The 17,096-nt window shown below is 46.3% G+C and overlaps 1 protein-coding gene across 1 annotated transcript; it reads left to right on the forward strand.

Annotated features, from left to right (window-relative positions):
* Positions 1-8,123: 8,123 nt before the first annotated feature.
* Positions 8,124-16,472, forward strand: LOC138079134 (apolipoprotein L3-like). The gene is made up of 3 exons (XM_068971979.1): positions 8,124-8,154; positions 12,720-12,846; positions 15,346-16,472. The coding sequence occupies exons 1-3, from the start codon at positions 8,124-8,126 to the stop codon at positions 16,148-16,150; spliced, it is 963 nt and encodes a 320-aa protein (XP_068828080.1). The 3' UTR covers positions 16,151-16,472.
* Positions 16,473-17,096: the final 624 nt, after the last annotated feature.

Genomic DNA, 17,096 nt, shown 5'->3' on the forward strand with positions numbered 1-17,096 from the left:
AGTAGACAGGTCAGTGTAACAGGAGGGGCATGAGCTTAGATCTATTAGTTTTACAGGCAGAAACAATCTTGGAAATGTTTGGTTTATTAAAACCACAGTATTCCTCTCACATACCCATGTCAGAAGCACTGGTCTTGGCCTCCTCTCTGCCCACCGAGAGCTGTGTGACCCTGGGCAAGTCAGCTCCTTGGGAATCGTTTCTTCAGACCTCTTATTCAATTTTTAAAAACTGATTTCAGTCTTTTCATGTGGATTTTAGGCTGTGTGTTGGGGATGCTCACCTTTGTGTACTGTAAATACTGCACAAAGTCTGCTGCGCTCCCGTTGTATTCTGACCTGCTTTATGGTGTCCGTGGCAATGTTTAATTTTTAAGAGGTCATATAAATCAGACTTTTCTTTATGGCTCTGGGATTTGTGTCTTGATGAGAAAGGTTTCCTCAAATCAACATTATTTCTGAGATTTCTTTTCCGGTACCTTTGCTGTCTTTTTCTTTCTGGTTTACATTTAGCTCCCTCTTGGAGTCACTGATTGATTAGAATCTTTCCGTTTCTTCCTCTTCCTCCTCAACTCCTCCTTCCTCCTTCCTCCTTGGCATTTCCTTCTTCTTTGCCTTCTTCTCATTCGAAAGAACATATTTAATGGGTACATTTCACAGTCACACATGAACGCACCCTTTTATGTGCCTTCGAAAGAGCACTCATTGCAGTCAGGATATGACTCCTCCCTCTTCCCCTCGCAAAGTTTTAGACAGCAGTTAGGGAGCAGAGAGCAAGAGGCTGGAGAGAGCTGGGCTGCGCACCCAGACCTGGCCCAGACACCCTGTGGGAGCAGAGACTTTGGAATGTCCGGCTCAAGGCTCAGGCCGGTATCAGATTTTAGATAAGACCCATATTTCCCCCCAGTTCTCTCTTGCTCTTTCTCCTCCTATAAAAATATCATGTCTGGAGTAAGGAGAGATGAGGAAATACAGGTGTCTCCTGCTACCTGAAAGTACAGTGTCCCTGCAAAAGCTTCCCTAAACCGCGATGGCCTAGGGAATGGGCATGTAGGTCTCACTATACAGGGTGATCTTTTGGAAAGCAAGGATGCCCATATATGGAAACACTCAGAAATCTGCTAGTGTTGTCAGAAAGGGCCTTTCATCAAGACAGACAAGGAAAACAAATAGAATCACTGCCCCGCAGCTAAAACAAGAGCTGCGCTGCGTCTTTGAGAAGCTGGTTGTTTCACGTCCCTGTAACAGGTCCCACACCTTGTGTTTCAGCCAGGCTGTGCCCGGGAGAGTGGAGGGAGCCCCAGCAGCCCTGGAGCAGGAGGAGCAGCAGAGAAGAGACAGGGCCCCCGCCCGGTGCTGGGAGCTGCAGAAACTCCACACAAACCGACACACAGGCAGAAAGTGCAAGATTCCAGGGGGCCCGAGAGAGGAACTGGGGGAGACAGCAGGGGAAGGAGGATTTGGAGCTGGGCCTCCAAGGTCAGGGAACATTTCACCTGGTGAGGCAGGTGGGGAAATGTCTCACCACCTGCAGAGGAAGGGGCAGCTTGAGCGAAGGCCTGGAAGCTGTAGGGAAATCAGAGTCCAGGGAGCTGGGAGTGCTCAAGGCCCCTGGATCATGCTCTGAGAAGGCAGGAAGGTGAGGAAGACAGGAGTAGGAGCATCAGGAGGGCCTGGGTGCCGGGCTAAGGACTTTGAACTTGATCTTGCCATAACCGCTCCTTTCCCTGCCTAAGGATGATGTCCTGAAGTCACATGGAGGGAGATGTTTGGTCGAATCTCTGTCTGAGGACTTCCCTGGTGGCTCAGATGGTAAAGCGTCTGTCTACAATGTGGGAGACCTGGGTTTGATCCTTGAGTCAGGAAGATCCCCTGGAGAAGGAAATGGCAATCCACTCCAGTACCATTGCCAGGAAAATCCCATGGATAGAGGAGCCTGGTAGGATACAGTCCATGGGGTCACAAAGAGTCGGATATGACTGAGCGACTTCACTTTCACTTTCTGTCTGCCCTCGGGAAACGAAGGGCTGTGTCCAGCCATGCAGTTGGGCAGGAACGGGCTTCTCAGCAGTCCTCCCTTTTCTCAGAAACAGCCTTTTGGGAAAGGGGCCAATCAGAGGCTAACAGAGGAGGATGTTCCAGATAGGAATCCAGCAGAGGGAGCACCATCAGCATTCACAGGCAGCTGAGGCCCCAGACGAGGGCCAGGACCAGGACAAGATTGGGAGGGAAAGACGGAAGCATGAGGGGCAGGGTCCACATGCCCTTACAAGTGTCTGGCATCATCCAGGATTGGCCCTTTCTGCCCGCACCCTCCTCCTCTCTCTGCCTTGGCTCCTGGTCCTTGTGTTTCAGTTTCAGTTGGCTGCCCTGGCTCCCAGGGTCCTGCAGCTTCGAGGCAGAGAAGGAGACAGAGGCCAGCCAGCTCTCCTCTCCTCCCTTCCCTTACAGCAGGAGCCCCCAGACCCCTCAGCTGTCTTCCCCTGTGTGTCCTTCAGCAGGACAGAGTCATGCAGGCATCCTTCACCATAGAGCAGCCCAGAAAACATCCCTGATGTCCAGGCCCTGAGACGCGAGGCAGAAGGGTCCAGGGTGAAGGCGAGTGGCATTGGAGGAGGTAGAATTTCAGGAGAGCAGGTGGGCGTGAGGAGCATTCAAGGCCAAAGGAACATTGTGTGTTGAGATCTAGGCTGAGAACAAAGCACAGCAGCTGGAAATGGACCAGTCAGGGAAAAAGAGCAGGGTGGCTTGGACAGAGAAAGGAAGCTGCTTGGAGGTGGGCCTGCCTGTGTGAATTCTCTCCCATCCACACAGTCAGTGCCTTCAGCCTCCACCACCAGGCATACTCCCTAGTGAACAAGCTGATGGTTATTCTTCCTGAAGGGTAACCCTGGCTATTGCAGAGAGAAAGTGTTAGAAAGAAAGATGCTAGGATGGGGGCTCAGGTAAGGGGATTCGGGGGAGGTGCTAAGGAAATAGGGGGGGTCTAGATTGGACACTGCAGAGTAGGGACCGGCAAGAATACTGGTTGCCATTTTCTTCCCCAGGGGTTCTTCCCAACCCAGGGACTGAACCCACATCTCTTGAGTCTTGTGTCTCCTGTATTACCACTGACAGTGAAAGTCTCTCAGTCGTGTCCAGTTCTTTGTGACCCCATGGACTGTAGCCTGCCAAGCTCCTCAGTCCATGGGATTGTCAGGCAAGGATACTGGAGTGGGTTGCCATTCCCTTCTCCAGAGGATCTTCGTGCTTTTTAACCTTTATGTCTCCCTTTCTGGCCACACTTTCTCTAAAGTCCTCTCATTTAAATATTATTATGAACTCATGGCCTTTCACAGACTCAACCTGGCCCAATGAAACATATTTATGGTAATCATTATCTTTTTATTTATTATCATCATTATATGTGGGTGCCCCTTTAACTAGCAGAGATACCGATGTGTGGTCCTCATCTCCCCTGCAAGGGGTCTTCCTTCCTTTGAGTGGACAGAAGGAAGCTCATGGGTGCACATGTGGGTGGGCAAGATGCTGCTGGACAATGTGTCTGTTTAAGGCCATAGTTCACACTGATTACTCTGGTTTAACCCTGTTATCATTCCTACTTTTCTAGAGAAGTTGGTTTCATCAACACAAAGACGTCTCCTACACTGACAGTTGTCACAGCAGGAGTCAGGCTTATTTCTTGTTGGCACTTAATTCAACCACCTTCAATCATCTTTTAGGTGGCGGCACTAGAAACCACCCCATTTTGTGGGTTACTGACTGCTATAAAGTGACTGCTGCTGTCTTAGAGTTAAAACAATCCAACATCCTACGTGCATATGTTTAAAATAGATCAATTTGTACAGAAGGTTCTGCTCATTCCTCCTCAAAAAAGCTATTTCTTTAGATTGTTAATCAATGTTTTTAAATGATATTTCTACATTGGGAAGTGGAATAGTGTGAGAATGTATGCTCAGGAGAGAGGAACCTGGACTTGGATTCTGGCTCTAGCACTAGCTGTGTCCTTGGAGTAAATTGCTTCACCTCTCTGAGCTTCTGCTTTCTTTTTTACAGACAGGGTCATTATGAGAACAAAAAGTGAGTGAATGCCTACCAAGCACTTAGAATCTTGCCTGGTGCAAAGAGAGAAGTCATCCACCACAATAGCTAATACATATTCAATTCAGTTCAGTTCAGTTCAGTTGCTCAGTCATGTCGAACTCTTTGCAACCCCGTGAATCGCAGCATGCCAGGCCTCCCTGTCCATCACCATCTCCCGGAGATCACTCAAACTCATGTCCATCAAGTCAGTGATGCCATCCAGCAATCTCGTCCTCTGTCGTCCCCTATTCTTCCGCCCCCAAATCCCTCCCAGCATCAGAATCTTTTCCAATGAGTCAACCCTTTGTATCACGTGGCCAAAGTACTGGAGTTTCAGCTTTAGCATCATTCCTTACAAAGAACACCCAGGTCTGATCTCCTTCAGAATGGACTTGTTGGATCTCCTTGCAGTCCAAGGGACTCTCAAGAGTCTTCTCCAACACCACAGTTCAAAAGCGTCAATTCTTCGGCACTCAGATTTCTTCACAGTCCAACTCTCACATCCATACATGACCACAGGAAAAACCATAGCCATGACTAAACGGACCTTTGTTGGCAAAGTAATGTCGCTGCTTTTCAATATGCTATCTAGGTTGGTCATAACTTTTCTTCCAAGGAGTAAGTGTCTTTTAATTTCATGGCTGCAGTCACCATCTGCAGTGATTTTGAGCCCAAAGGATAAATTCTGACACTGTTTCCACTCTTTCCCCATCTATTTCCCATGAAGTGATGGGACCAGATGCCATGATCTTCGTTTTTTGAAAGTTGAGCTTTAGGCCAACTTTTTCACTCTCCTCTTTCACTTTCATCAAGAGGCTTTTTAGTTCCTCTTCACTTTCTGCCATAAGGGTGGTGTCTTCTGCATATCTGAGGTTATTGATATTTCTCCCGGCAATCTTGATTCCAGCTTGTGCTTCTGCCAGCCCCTCAGGATGTACTCTGCATAGAAGTTAAATAAGCAGGGTGACAATATACAGCCTTGACGTACTCCTTTTCCCATTTGGAACCAGTCTGTTGTTCCATGTCCAGTTCTAACTGTTGCTTCCTGACCTGCATACAGGTTTCTCAAGAGGCAGGTCAGGTGGTCTGGTATGCCCACCTCTTGAAGAATTTCCCACAGTTTCTCATGATCCACACAAAGGCTTTGGCATAGTCAATAAAGCAGAAATAGAGGTTTTTCTGGAACTCTCTTGCTTTTTCGATGATCCAGTGGATGTTGGCAATTTGATCTCTGGTTCCTCTGCCTTTTATAAAACCAGCCTGAACATCTGGAAATTCGCGGTTCACGTATTGCTGAAGCCTGGCTCGGAGAATTTTGAGCATTTCTTTACTAGCGTGTGAGATGAGTGCAATTGTGCGGTAGTTTGAGCATTCTTTGGCATTGCCTTTCTTTGGGATTGGAATAAAAACTGACCTTTTCCAGTCCTGTGGCCACTGCTGAGTTTTCCAAATGTGCTGGCATATTGAGTGCAACAATTTCACAGCATCATCTTTCAAGATTTGAAATAGCTCATATTAGATATTGTATTTTTTTTCATATTTTAAAAATTTTGTTATTATTTATTTCTTACTGGGAAAAAAATAATTATTTCATTGGTTTGTATGCTTTTTATTATGCCTTTCCCCACTTTCTCCTAATATCATTTTTTATCACTAAGTTTATACCCTCTGTTAGAAAACTTTGTATTTGTAAGCTCTTTGTTTACTCCTTTATTTCTTAAGCCCTCAACTGAAGCCAGGATTTCTTGACTCCCTGTTTTGTAAAATGAAATATTAATCCTCATACTCCCTTCAGTGTTTCAGCTCCCAACTTGTAGCATTGCGCCTTAATTTTTATATTGATTAACAAGTAGATTCATTTCTAATGTTTAAATAGTCTTTTATCTTAAAAGATAAAAATCAAAAAATAATGAATAGAAATGAAATACCAACTGTAAAATTTTGAATCACTTATTGTAGCTTTCTAAAAAGTCTGGTGAAGAGTGAAGGCTGCTGTGAATATGGGATGGGGTGGGGGGGGGGGTGTGGGCTTGTCCCCTGCTCTCCCCTCGGCCTCCCTCTCAGCTTGTTCCCTCTCTGGGGCTCTGTGCAGCGGACCGTTCTCTCCTGTGAACATGCTCCCTGTTTCTCTCCCTCTACTGCACTCCTCTTCACTCAGCTATCACTTCTCCACCCAGTGAGTCTTCAAACATTTGTTGAAGACTCTGGTCTCCTGTTGCCCCCATGCTTGTTTTTATTAGCAGCAGAGGGGGGAGAGGAAGGCTATGGGTTCTTGAGCCCAGTGAGGAGTTTGGAATCCAGTCTACCAAGGGCAAGACTTCTGACCTTGGGCAAGTCAGGTAACATCTGTGAGTCAGCTTCCTTATCTGTAAATACTGATACAATGTACATATCTCAAAGGTTAATGAAATGAAATACGAGTTATGGTTGGTAAAGTTTTATGGCAAATAATAATGCAGAGCAAAGACCACAAACACAAGTCACTCTTATCAATAGCTGTTATTGTACCTATAAGTATCTTTACTATCATTTAATTCAGGTCTCAGCAGAGGTAGTTAATAAGTGTTCTTAAAAATGTGGCTAAATATAACCAACATTTGCTCTCTTCCTTCACCTCCCAAGGCAACACAATCACAAGAAGAACCAAACTAGTCTCTATATAAATATCTAGGGTTTTTTTTTTATCCAAAATGTAATCTTTTTTGATATTATATATTCTGATTCAATAATAATCTTATGTGTTTACCATGGGTAAATTTTTAAATTAATTTAAAGTATAACTGAATTTATAGTAACATTAGGATTCAGCACTAATCAAAGAATGGATATCACAGATTGAGCTAAACATAGATAGAATTGAAATATATCCCAAAATATCTGGATTTTTTTTTGTTTGTTTAATAAGTCCACTGAGAATGAGTACGTTTGAAAGGATGGGTACTCTCATATATTATGAGTATGAATGTAAATTGCTATAATTTGTTTGCATAAAAGTTTGGCACTAGGTATGAAAAGTTTTTAGGTGGTCATGCCTTCTAATCTAGTAATTATACTTCTAGAAATAGCTTACGGAATCAGGCTCAAATACAGGTGAAGTTTTTTACAAGGAGAATGCTCTTTGCACTATTATTTACATAAGAGTTAGAAATAGCCTAAAAGTCCACCAGTCACGGAGGACAGCAGAGGAGGTAGGGCAACATCAGGGTCCTCAGCCACCCAGAGAGGAATACAGGATTTGGGGCAGGGCCAGAGGGACTCCAGGCTCTTGTGGGATAAAGGGCCTTGTAGAAGCATGGAGGGTGCAGACTGTGGGAGCTGTATCATCAGGAACTTTATCAAGGCAGACACTCAAGCACAGGAGCAAGACATCATTTTAATTAAGAAGACTTATTTTCCAATAAGCATACATCCACAATTATACATTTTTTTACATTAAAGGGAGTAGAGCATAGTCATCACAAACCTGGGATTTGGATCAGAAACACTTGGGTTCAAGTCCAGCTCTGGTAGCAGCATGCAAACTTGGGCTGACCCAAGTTTAGGTGAGTTTCAGGAGCCTGCATGTCATAGACAATGGACCGATATTAGTTATTACCAATTTGTAAGCACAAGTGTTCCCAACCTCACATAATTTCCAGAGTGTTCCCTCCCCATCTGTTTTTCTGCCTCTGGTTTTATTGCTTTGATAACTTCACGATTGGCTGTCTCCTGTCTGATTATCCTCTCCTTGTGCCCCAACAGGAGAGCAGGACTTTGAGTTGGCTTGGAGGGAGCTGATAGGAGAATGAGTAACTTTTCTGAACTAGCAGCCAGCAGAGCACAGGAGTCAGAGAAACATGCCAGGTTAAGTCCCCAGTGGCATTTGTGGTCATTGCAGGGGAACCTGCCAGAGACCTCGCCCCTCACTGCTCCCTGAGCCACTGCTCACTATTGATGGAGCCCACAGTCTGATTTCTCTTCCCCAGGGGTGAAGCCTCACCTCCTTCCAGCCCGACCCAGACAAGGAGCTGAAGGAAGATCTCTGAGAACAAGCTGCTGCCACCATGAGCTCAGAAGACCATAGGGGAAGCTCAGGTAATCAGCTGCCTTGTCTCTGACTGGTTTCTACTTGTGAGAGTGGTGTTGAGATCGTTGCTGAGCCGTTAAAGACACCAGGATTCTTGGCCTCTGGAGGAGAGGAATTCAATCCAGAGCCGGTGACAAGGCTTGATGGCTCAGAGCTTTAGTGTAATAAAGATTTATTAAAGTATAAAAGAGATAGAGAAAGCTTCTGACATAGACATCAGAAGGGGGCAGAGAGAGTACTCCCCTGCTGTCTTTTGCAGGAAGCTATATACATACTCAGTTCTGTTCAGTTCAGTCGCTCAGTCCTGTCCGACTCTTTCGACTCCATGAATTGCAGCACGCCAGGCCTCCCTGTCCATCACCATCTCTCAGAATTCACTCAGATTCATGCCCATCGAGTCAGTGATGCCATCCAGCCATCTCATCCTATGTCGTCCCCTTCTCCTGCCACCAATCCCTCCCAGCATCATTCTTTTCCAAAGAGTCAACTCTTCACATGAGGTGGCCAAAGTACTGGAGTTTCAGCTTCAGCATCATTCCTTCCAAAGAAATCCCAGGGCTGATCTCCTTCAGAATGGACTGGTTGGATCTCCCTGCAGTCCAAGGGACTCTCAAGAGTCTTCTCCAACACCACAGTTCAAAAGCATCAATTCTTCAGTGCTCGGCCTTCTTCACAGTCCAACTCTCACATCCATACACGACCACAGGAAAAACCATAGCCTTGACTAGACAGACCTTAGTCGGCAAAGTAATGTCTCGGCTTTTGAATATGCTATCTAAGTTAGTCATAACTTTTCTTCCAAGGAGTAAGCGTCTTTTAATTTCATGGCTGCAGTCACCATCTGCAGTGATTTTGGAGCCCAGAAAAATAAAGTCTGACACTGTTTCCACTGTTTCCCCATCTATTTCCCATGAAGTGATGGACTGGATGCCATGTTTTCAGTTTTCTGAATGTTGAGCTTTAAGCCAACTTTTTCACTCTCCTCTTTCACTTTCATCAAGAGGCTTTTTAGTTCCTCTTCACTTCCTGACATAAGGGTGGTGTCATCTGCATATCGGAGGTTACGGATAATTCTCCCAGCAATCTTGATTCCAGCTTGTGCTTCATCCAGCCCAGTGTTTCTCATGATGTACTCTGCATAGAAGTTAAATAAACAGGGTGACAGTATACAGCCTTGACATACTCCTTTTCCTATTTGGAACCAGTCTGTTGTTCCATGTCCAGTTTTAACTGTTGCTTCCTGACCTGCCTACAGATTTCTCTGGAGGCAGGTCAGGTGGTCTGGTATTCCCACCTCTTTCAGAATTTTCCACAAGTTATTGTGATCCACACAGTCAAAGGCTTTGGCATAGTCAAGAAAGCAGACATAGATGTTTTTCTGGAACTTTCTTCCTTTTTCCATGATCCAGTGGATGCTGGCAATTTGATCTCTGGTTCCTCTGCCTTTTCTAAAACCAGCTTGAACATCAGGGAGTTCACGTTTCACGTATTGCTGAAGCCTGGCTCAGAGAATTTTGAGCACTGCTTTACTAGCGTGTGAGATGAGTGCAATTGTGCAGTAGTTGGAGCATTCTTTGGCATTGCCTTTCTTTGGGATTGGAATAAAAAATGACTTTTCCCAGTCCTGTGGCCACTGCTGAGTTTTCCAAATTTGCTGGCATATTGAGTGCAGCACTTTCATAGCATCATCTTTCAGGATTTGAAATAGCTCCACTGGAATTCCATCACCTCCACTAGCTTTGTTCATAGTAATGTTTTCTAAGGCCCTCTTGACTTCACATTCCAGGATGTCTGGCTCTAGATGAGTGATCACACCATCGTGATTATCCAGGTCATGAAGATCTTTTTTGTACAGTTCCTCTGTGTATTCTTGCCACCTCTTCTTAATATCTGCTGCTTCCGTTAGGTCCATACCATTTCTGTCCTTTATCGAGCCCATCTTTGCATGAAATGTTCCCTTGGTATCTCTAATTTTCTTGAAGAGATCTCTAGTCTTTTCCATTCTGTTGTTTTCCTCTATTTCTTTGCATTGATCTCTGAAGAAGGCTTTCTTATCTCTTCTTGCTATTCTTTGGAACTCTGCATTCAGATGCTGATATCTTTCCTTTTCTCCTTTGCTTTTTGCTTCTCTTCTTTTCACAGCTATTTGTAAGGCCTAGCCAGACAGCCATTTTGCTGTTTTGTATTTCTTTTCCATGGGGATGGTCTTTAATCCTGTCTCCTGTACAATGTCATGAAACTCATTCCATAGTTCATCAGGCACTCTATCTATCAGATCTAGGTAGGCCCTTAAATCTATTTCTCACTTCCACTGTATAATCATAAGGGATTTGATTTAGGTCATACCTGAATGGTCTAGCGGTTTTCCCTACTTTCTTCAATTTCAGTCTGAATTTGGTAATAAGGAGCTCATGATCTGAGCCACAGTCAGCTCCTGGTCTTGTTTTTGTTGACTGTATAGAGCTTCTCCATCTTGGCTGCAAAGAATATAATCAATCTGATTTCGGTGTTGACCATCTGGTGATGTCCATGTGTAGAGTCTTCTCTTGTGTTGTTGGAAGAGGGTGTTTGCTATGACCAGTGCATTTTCTTGGCAAAACTCTATTAGTCTTTGCCCTGCTTCATTCCTCATTCCAAGGCCAAATTTGCCTGTTATTCCAGGTGTTTTTTGACTTCCTACTTTTGCATTCCAGTCCCCTATAATGAAAAGGACATCTTTTTGGGGTGTTAGTTCTAAAAGGTCTTGTAGGTCTTCACAGAACCATTCAACTTCAGCTTCTTCAGCGTTACTTGTTGGGGCATAGACTTGGAGAACTGTGATATTGAATGGTTTGCCTTGGAAACGAACAAGGATCATTCTGTCGTTTTTGAGATTGCATCCAAGTACTGCATTTCAGACTCTTTTGTTGACCATGATGGCTACTCCATTTCTTCTGAGGGATTCCTGCCCGCAGTAGTAGATATAATGGTCATCTGAGTTAAATTCACCCATTACGGTCCATTTTAGTTTGCTGTTTTCTAGAATGTTGACGTTCACTCTTGCCATCTCCTGTTTGACCACTTCCAATTTGCCTTGATTCATGGACCTGACATTCCAGGTTCCTATGCAATATTGCTCTTTACAGCATTGGATCTTGCTTCTATCACCAGTCACACCCACAGCTGGCTATTGTTTTTGCTTTGGCTCCATCCCTTCATTCTTTCTGGAGTTGTTTCTCCGCTGATCTCCAGTAGCATATTGGGCACCTACTGACCTGGGAAGTTCCTTTTCAGTATCCTATCATTTTGCCTTTTCATACTGTTCATGGTGTTCTCAAGGCAAGAATATTGAAGTGGTTTGCTATTCCCTTCTCCAGAGGACCACATTCTGTCAGACCTCTCCACCATGACCCGCCCGTCTTGGGTTGCCCCACGGGCATGGCTTAGTTTCATAGACTAGACAAAGCTGTGGTCCTAGATGATTAGATTGTCCAGTTTTCTGTGAGTATGGTTTCAGTGTGTCTCTCCTCTGATGACCTCTCGCAACACCTACCATTTTACTTACCTTGGATGTGGAGTATCTCTTCACGGCTGCTCCAGCAAAGCGCAGCCACTGCTCCTTACCTTGGACGAGTTGCCCCTTCTGACCTGAACGGGGAGTAGCTCCTCTCGGCCCTCCTGCCATGCAACCGCCGCTCCTTGGATGTGGGGTAGCTCCTCTCGGCTGCTCTTCCTGCGCTATCCGTCAAGCCACAGTGCTTCCGGAGTGGGTAGGCTTTCTCTTCTCCAGGGGATCTTCCCAACCCAGGGATCGACCCAGGTCTCCCGCATTGCAGGCGGATTCGTTACCAGCTGATCCGCAAGGAAAGCCCAAAGTAAGTGTTACTTGCTCAGTCGTGCCCAACTCTTTGTGACCCCATGGACTGCAGCCCACCAGGCTCCTCTGTCCATGAGATTTTCCAGGCAAGGCTACTGGAGTGGGTTGCCAGTTCCTTCTCCAGGGAATCTTCCCAAGCCAGGGATCTTTCCAACCCGGGGATCGAACTCAGGCCTCTTGCACTACAGGCAGATTCTTTACCAACTGAGATAAAAGGGAAGCCCACAGACACCCAGGTGCTCAGTTATTTCCTCCACCCACACCACCCTAAGCAGTCAACACACAGATCTAGTGCTGTGGGTTCCCTCCATGTGAGCCCTGAGTTCACTTCGCCCTTAGTGATGCATGAGAGAAAGGAAACCTAAGAACACTTAGTACTTCAGGGAAGAGAGAGACAGGAAGAGATCTGACGTCTCTTCATTTAATAAGGACACTGATATTACTGAATTAAGGGCCCACACTGAAGGCCCCATTTCATCTAATTACTGCCTTGAAGCCCCCTGTCTTCTAATACAGTCATTGCAGAGTGGGTGGGTCTGGGTGTTAAATTATGAATTGGGGCTGGTGCATACAGTCCACCTGAGACCCCAGAGACATCCATCAACAACGTGCCAGATGAATGCTGCTCAGAAAGGTGAACTTTAACCACTTATACTCGATACCGTTTACATCACACCATAGTTTATTTGAATCTTCCATTTTTATTTTCCTGTCTAGAGAGCCAAAGCTTTTATAAGGATGTCTTTGAGTATGTCCAGAAGAATATGAGTTTGGAAGAACTGCTATCCCTGCTCACTGAAGATGAACCCTGGGAGAATCTTGTGACCGAGGCCAATTTGTCCAGGTAACCATGCAGGTACACCAGGAATGTCACCAACATGCCCCCAGGAAGATTCTCCCAGGCTAGTTTCCTCCAGGAAGATCCTATGGTTGGGGTCGAGGATGTTCCTCCTCAAGATCCTATGTGGAATGTTTCCTCCGTGTTATTTGTTGGCATTGAATGACACTGGGTTGAGAAGAGACGAAACCTGCAAGAAAGGGCAGGTCATATGACCTTGAACGAGTTACAGAACTACTCTCTGCTTCATCCTCTGTTCAGTTTTACTGTGAGGACACTGAGATCGGGTGTACAAGTGCTTTTCATGATTTCTGACACAGAGTAGGTGCTCAATCAATGTTAACTTAAAATAAGCTTGTTGGGAAGAATCAGGGACCTTCTTCCGGGAGATGAGAACCAAGAAGGACCTCCATTGAGTCAAGTTGGAAAATCCTGACCCAAACACCATTTTGTGTTCCTGGGATTCTAAAACTCTTTCATACCCCATCTTAGGAATTATACCAACACTGCAGGTTCCTGCTGGCTAATAAGGCAGAGAGGCTGGAGGGGAACTGGTTGGACCTGGTGGGATCCTGGATCTAGCCCTGCCCAACTCTGGGCCTGTGGGTTTAAGACTTTGAGTCTCAGATTTGTTATGTGTTATGTGTCCAGTGGGAGTAGCAATTTAATCTGATGGATTGTGGTGATGGCCTGAGTGAACTGCAGAGTCAGAGGTGGGGAAGCAAGTGCAATCATCTCGTCCAAAGGCCCAGGGAGGTCTGGACCAGGGTCAGACCTAGAAGTCAGGGTGGAGCAGAGGGTCCAGGTTGGAGGATGAGTAGGTGGGCTTGGGCAGCAGGGCCAGGACTAGAGTGGGGAGAGTGGGCCCCGAGGACACAGGACTGAAGGGGCTGTGACCCTAGCAGAGGTCCTGGGAGTGGGAGAGGGGACATTTCTTCCCTTCCTGACGAGATCCCCTCAAGCTGGGCTAGAGGGCCCTGGGTGACCATGTCCTCCACACCCTGCCTGGGACATAGATTCTCACTCCATCTGGGACCCTCTTCTAGTCTATGTGGAGCCGTCATGACAGTGGGAAGGCCGTGTGGCTCAGGGAGCCCTCCAGGGTCACAGTGAGTGGCTGCGACTGTGTGTCATTTGAGGGATTCTGAGGAGCCTCACGCATCCCCACCCAAGAGGAAAACACTTCCTCCACCCGCTGTGCAAGTGCCGGTCTCATCAGGCTCAGCCATTCAGATCGGTGTTTCCTCAAGTCTCTTGAATCTTCAGAGGTTCAATAAAGTTGCACACAGCCTTGGGGTGCAGGCTCATGAGGCTGTCACAAATTTACATGTGACCCCTGAGAGGACAGGGGTGCGGGGTGCTGGCTCAGGAGTCAGTGAGGTGGGCTGGAGGGCCCACGAGGAACAGGGCGCACAGCTCATCTCCTGCTTCCCAGTCAATATGGGCAGTGACAGACCCAGTGTCCTTCTGCTGAGAAGGCCAAGGGTATCAGGCTAGGGTGAGAGTGGATGCCAGGCAAAATGATCGTTAAGGGTCCTTCTACCTGAGTTTTGATTTAAAAAATAAAATAAAATCGAGACACACAGTTAGCCAATCTAGAAGTATGAGGGCACAGTCCCAGGACTGCCTTTACATTTTCCATAAAGGGCAAATTTGGGGGATCCCACAACCACCCTCAGATTCTAGAGCTCCATAGAAGATGCACAGACTGACTTAAAGCTTCAGGATCCCAGTTATGGTTTATTACAGGGAAGGATGCAGTTTCCCACCAGCCACAGGGCAGAGTCTGGGCAGTTTTCACACACGCAGCTTCCATTGTCCCAGGATGCATTACTGTCCTGGATTCAGTGGGGCAGGACACATGGAGCACTACCCGCCAGGGACGCTCACCCTATTTAACAGCACATTACCCTGACCTGTCATCTCCAGCCCCTCCCAGAGGTCAGATTACTGCCCTAGTGTCCAGCTCCTCCAGAGGTCAGAAGTGATACCACATGACCCAGAGGCCCACCACATGTCAACTTGTCAGACTGTCCAGTAGCCAAAGTCCCAGGCAGACGAGGACATTTCTACCAGCCAGAATAACCTTGGTCCATTGGACCACATCCTAGCAGCCAAGAGCAAAGAAAAAGAGGACTCCTCAAAGGTCCTTGAATGAAGGGTTTTCTGCTCTAATCCCAATTCTTTGTTTATCTGTGAAGTTCCCATTTTACACACATTCTGGAAGTGATGGTATTGGTCTGCCTTTGAGGTGTCTTTATCAAATATCTCTCTTAAGTTAAATGTCTCCTAAGCTGACCTTTGCTTATTTATTCCATGATTGAATAAGTACATGAAGCACTAACAATATCCAAATGAGGGTTTAAGGTTGGAAAAATTTTTACATTAGTAAAATTCTTGTGATTTACCATAAAATCTCTGTGCTTTATGCAGGATAGAGCTTGTTGAGCCTGCTTCATAGACAAGGACACTGTCTTCTAAGACTTTAATGTTCATTGTTTACAGGGAAGAGGCAGATGGACTCAGTAAATGTCTGATCAAGCTGCTAACAATCTTGAACAGGAAGAACCAAGAGAGGTGCCCAAAATACCAGCAGAAAAAGCAGAGGTTTTTGAAGGAGTTTCCTCAGGTAAAACAGGAGCTGAAGGAGAGCATAAAAAAGCTGCGTGAGCTCGCAGACCATGTTGACAAGGTACACAGGGACTGCACCATCTCCAATGTGGTGGCCTCCTCCACCAGTATTGCGTCTGGTGCCCTGGGCATCCTTGGCCTGGGTCTGGCACCCTTTACAGCAGGCCTCAGTCTGGGACTCTCAGCCGCTGGAATAGGGCTGGGAGCAGCAGCTACTGTAACAGGTTTGTCCACCTTGGTGGTGGAAACTGTAAACACGTCATCAGCAGAAACCCAAGCCAAGTGCTTTAGCAAAGCCACAGCAAAATCCGTAAGTCTTCTCAAAAAAGTTAAAGACTTTGCGAAGCATATTCAAGCCATCAAGGTGGCCAGACGCAACCCTCAATTACTAGCCACTGCTCAGCGCTTCATAAACACCGGGCGGCTCTCTGTCCAAAGTGCCCAGCAGGTGACAAGAAATTTTGGAGGCACAGCTCTGGCAGCGACTAGAGCAGCCCGCATAAGGAGTGGAGTCCTCTCAGGTATATTCATAGGGCTGGACGTGTACTCCCTGGTGAAAGATGCACAGGACTTGCAGGAGGGGGCAAAGACAGCATCAGCTGAGAACATGAGGCAGGAAGCCCAGGAGCTGGAGAGGAAGTTGGAGAAGCTCACCCGGATCTATGAGAGTCTGCAGTAGGGCCCAGCTGGGCCACCCCTAGAGCAATGCAGGGACCAGGGACATGTGCAGGGTCAAGGGGAGAAACCACGTATTTTGGACTGAAGAAGACACTGAGGGAAGAATAAGGGAGAGACAGGAAGACTAGCAATGAGAAGCCAGGAGTAGGGGAGCTTTGAAAATGGGAGAAAGCCAGAGAGTTAGGATTGTAGAGATCCTGCACAAGTAGCAGGGGCTCCTCTGTCGCCCTCCCCAGGGTCTGATATTCCAGCAGGAAGGGTTTCCCCCTGGTGATGGTCTCTAGCCCTACTTCTCCAGCATCAACTCACCTTTGAATTCAGTAGGAAGTGACTAGTTTGTTTCCATGTTTTATTAAAGTATAGTTGATTTACAATATTGTATTAGCTTCAGGTCTATAGCAAAGTGATTCCATTATGCGTGTATCTATCTACAGATTTATCCTTTTGAAATTTTTTATCAGTTCTTCAGTTCTGTTCAGTTAGTCATTCAGTCATGTCCGACTCTTTGCGACCCCATGGACTGCAGCACGCCAGGCCTCCCTGTCCATCACCAAGTCCCAGTCAGTTCGGTTCAGTTCAGTCGCTCAGTCGTGTCCGCCTCACCAACTCCCAGAGTTTACTCAAAATCATGTCCATTGAGTCGGTGATGCCATCAAACCAGCTCATCCTCTGTCATCCTCTTCTCCTTCCACCTTCAATCTTTCCCAGCATCAGGGTCTTTTCAAATGAGTCAGCTCTTTGCATCAGGTGGCCGAAGTATTGAAGTTTCAGCTTCAGCATCAATCCTTCCAATGAATATTCCCAACTGATTTCCTTTAGGATGGACAGGTTGGATCTCCTTGCCATCCAAGGGACTCTCAAAACTCTTCTCCAACACCGCAGTTCAGAAGCATCGATACTTCAGCACTCAGCCTTCTTTATGGTCCAACTCTCACATCCAAACATGA

Source organism: Capricornis sumatraensis, chromosome 4 (assembly GCF_032405125.1).
Source record: "Capricornis sumatraensis isolate serow.1 chromosome 4, serow.2, whole genome shotgun sequence".
NCBI classification, from domain to species: Eukaryota; Metazoa; Chordata; class Mammalia; order Artiodactyla; family Bovidae; genus Capricornis; species Capricornis sumatraensis.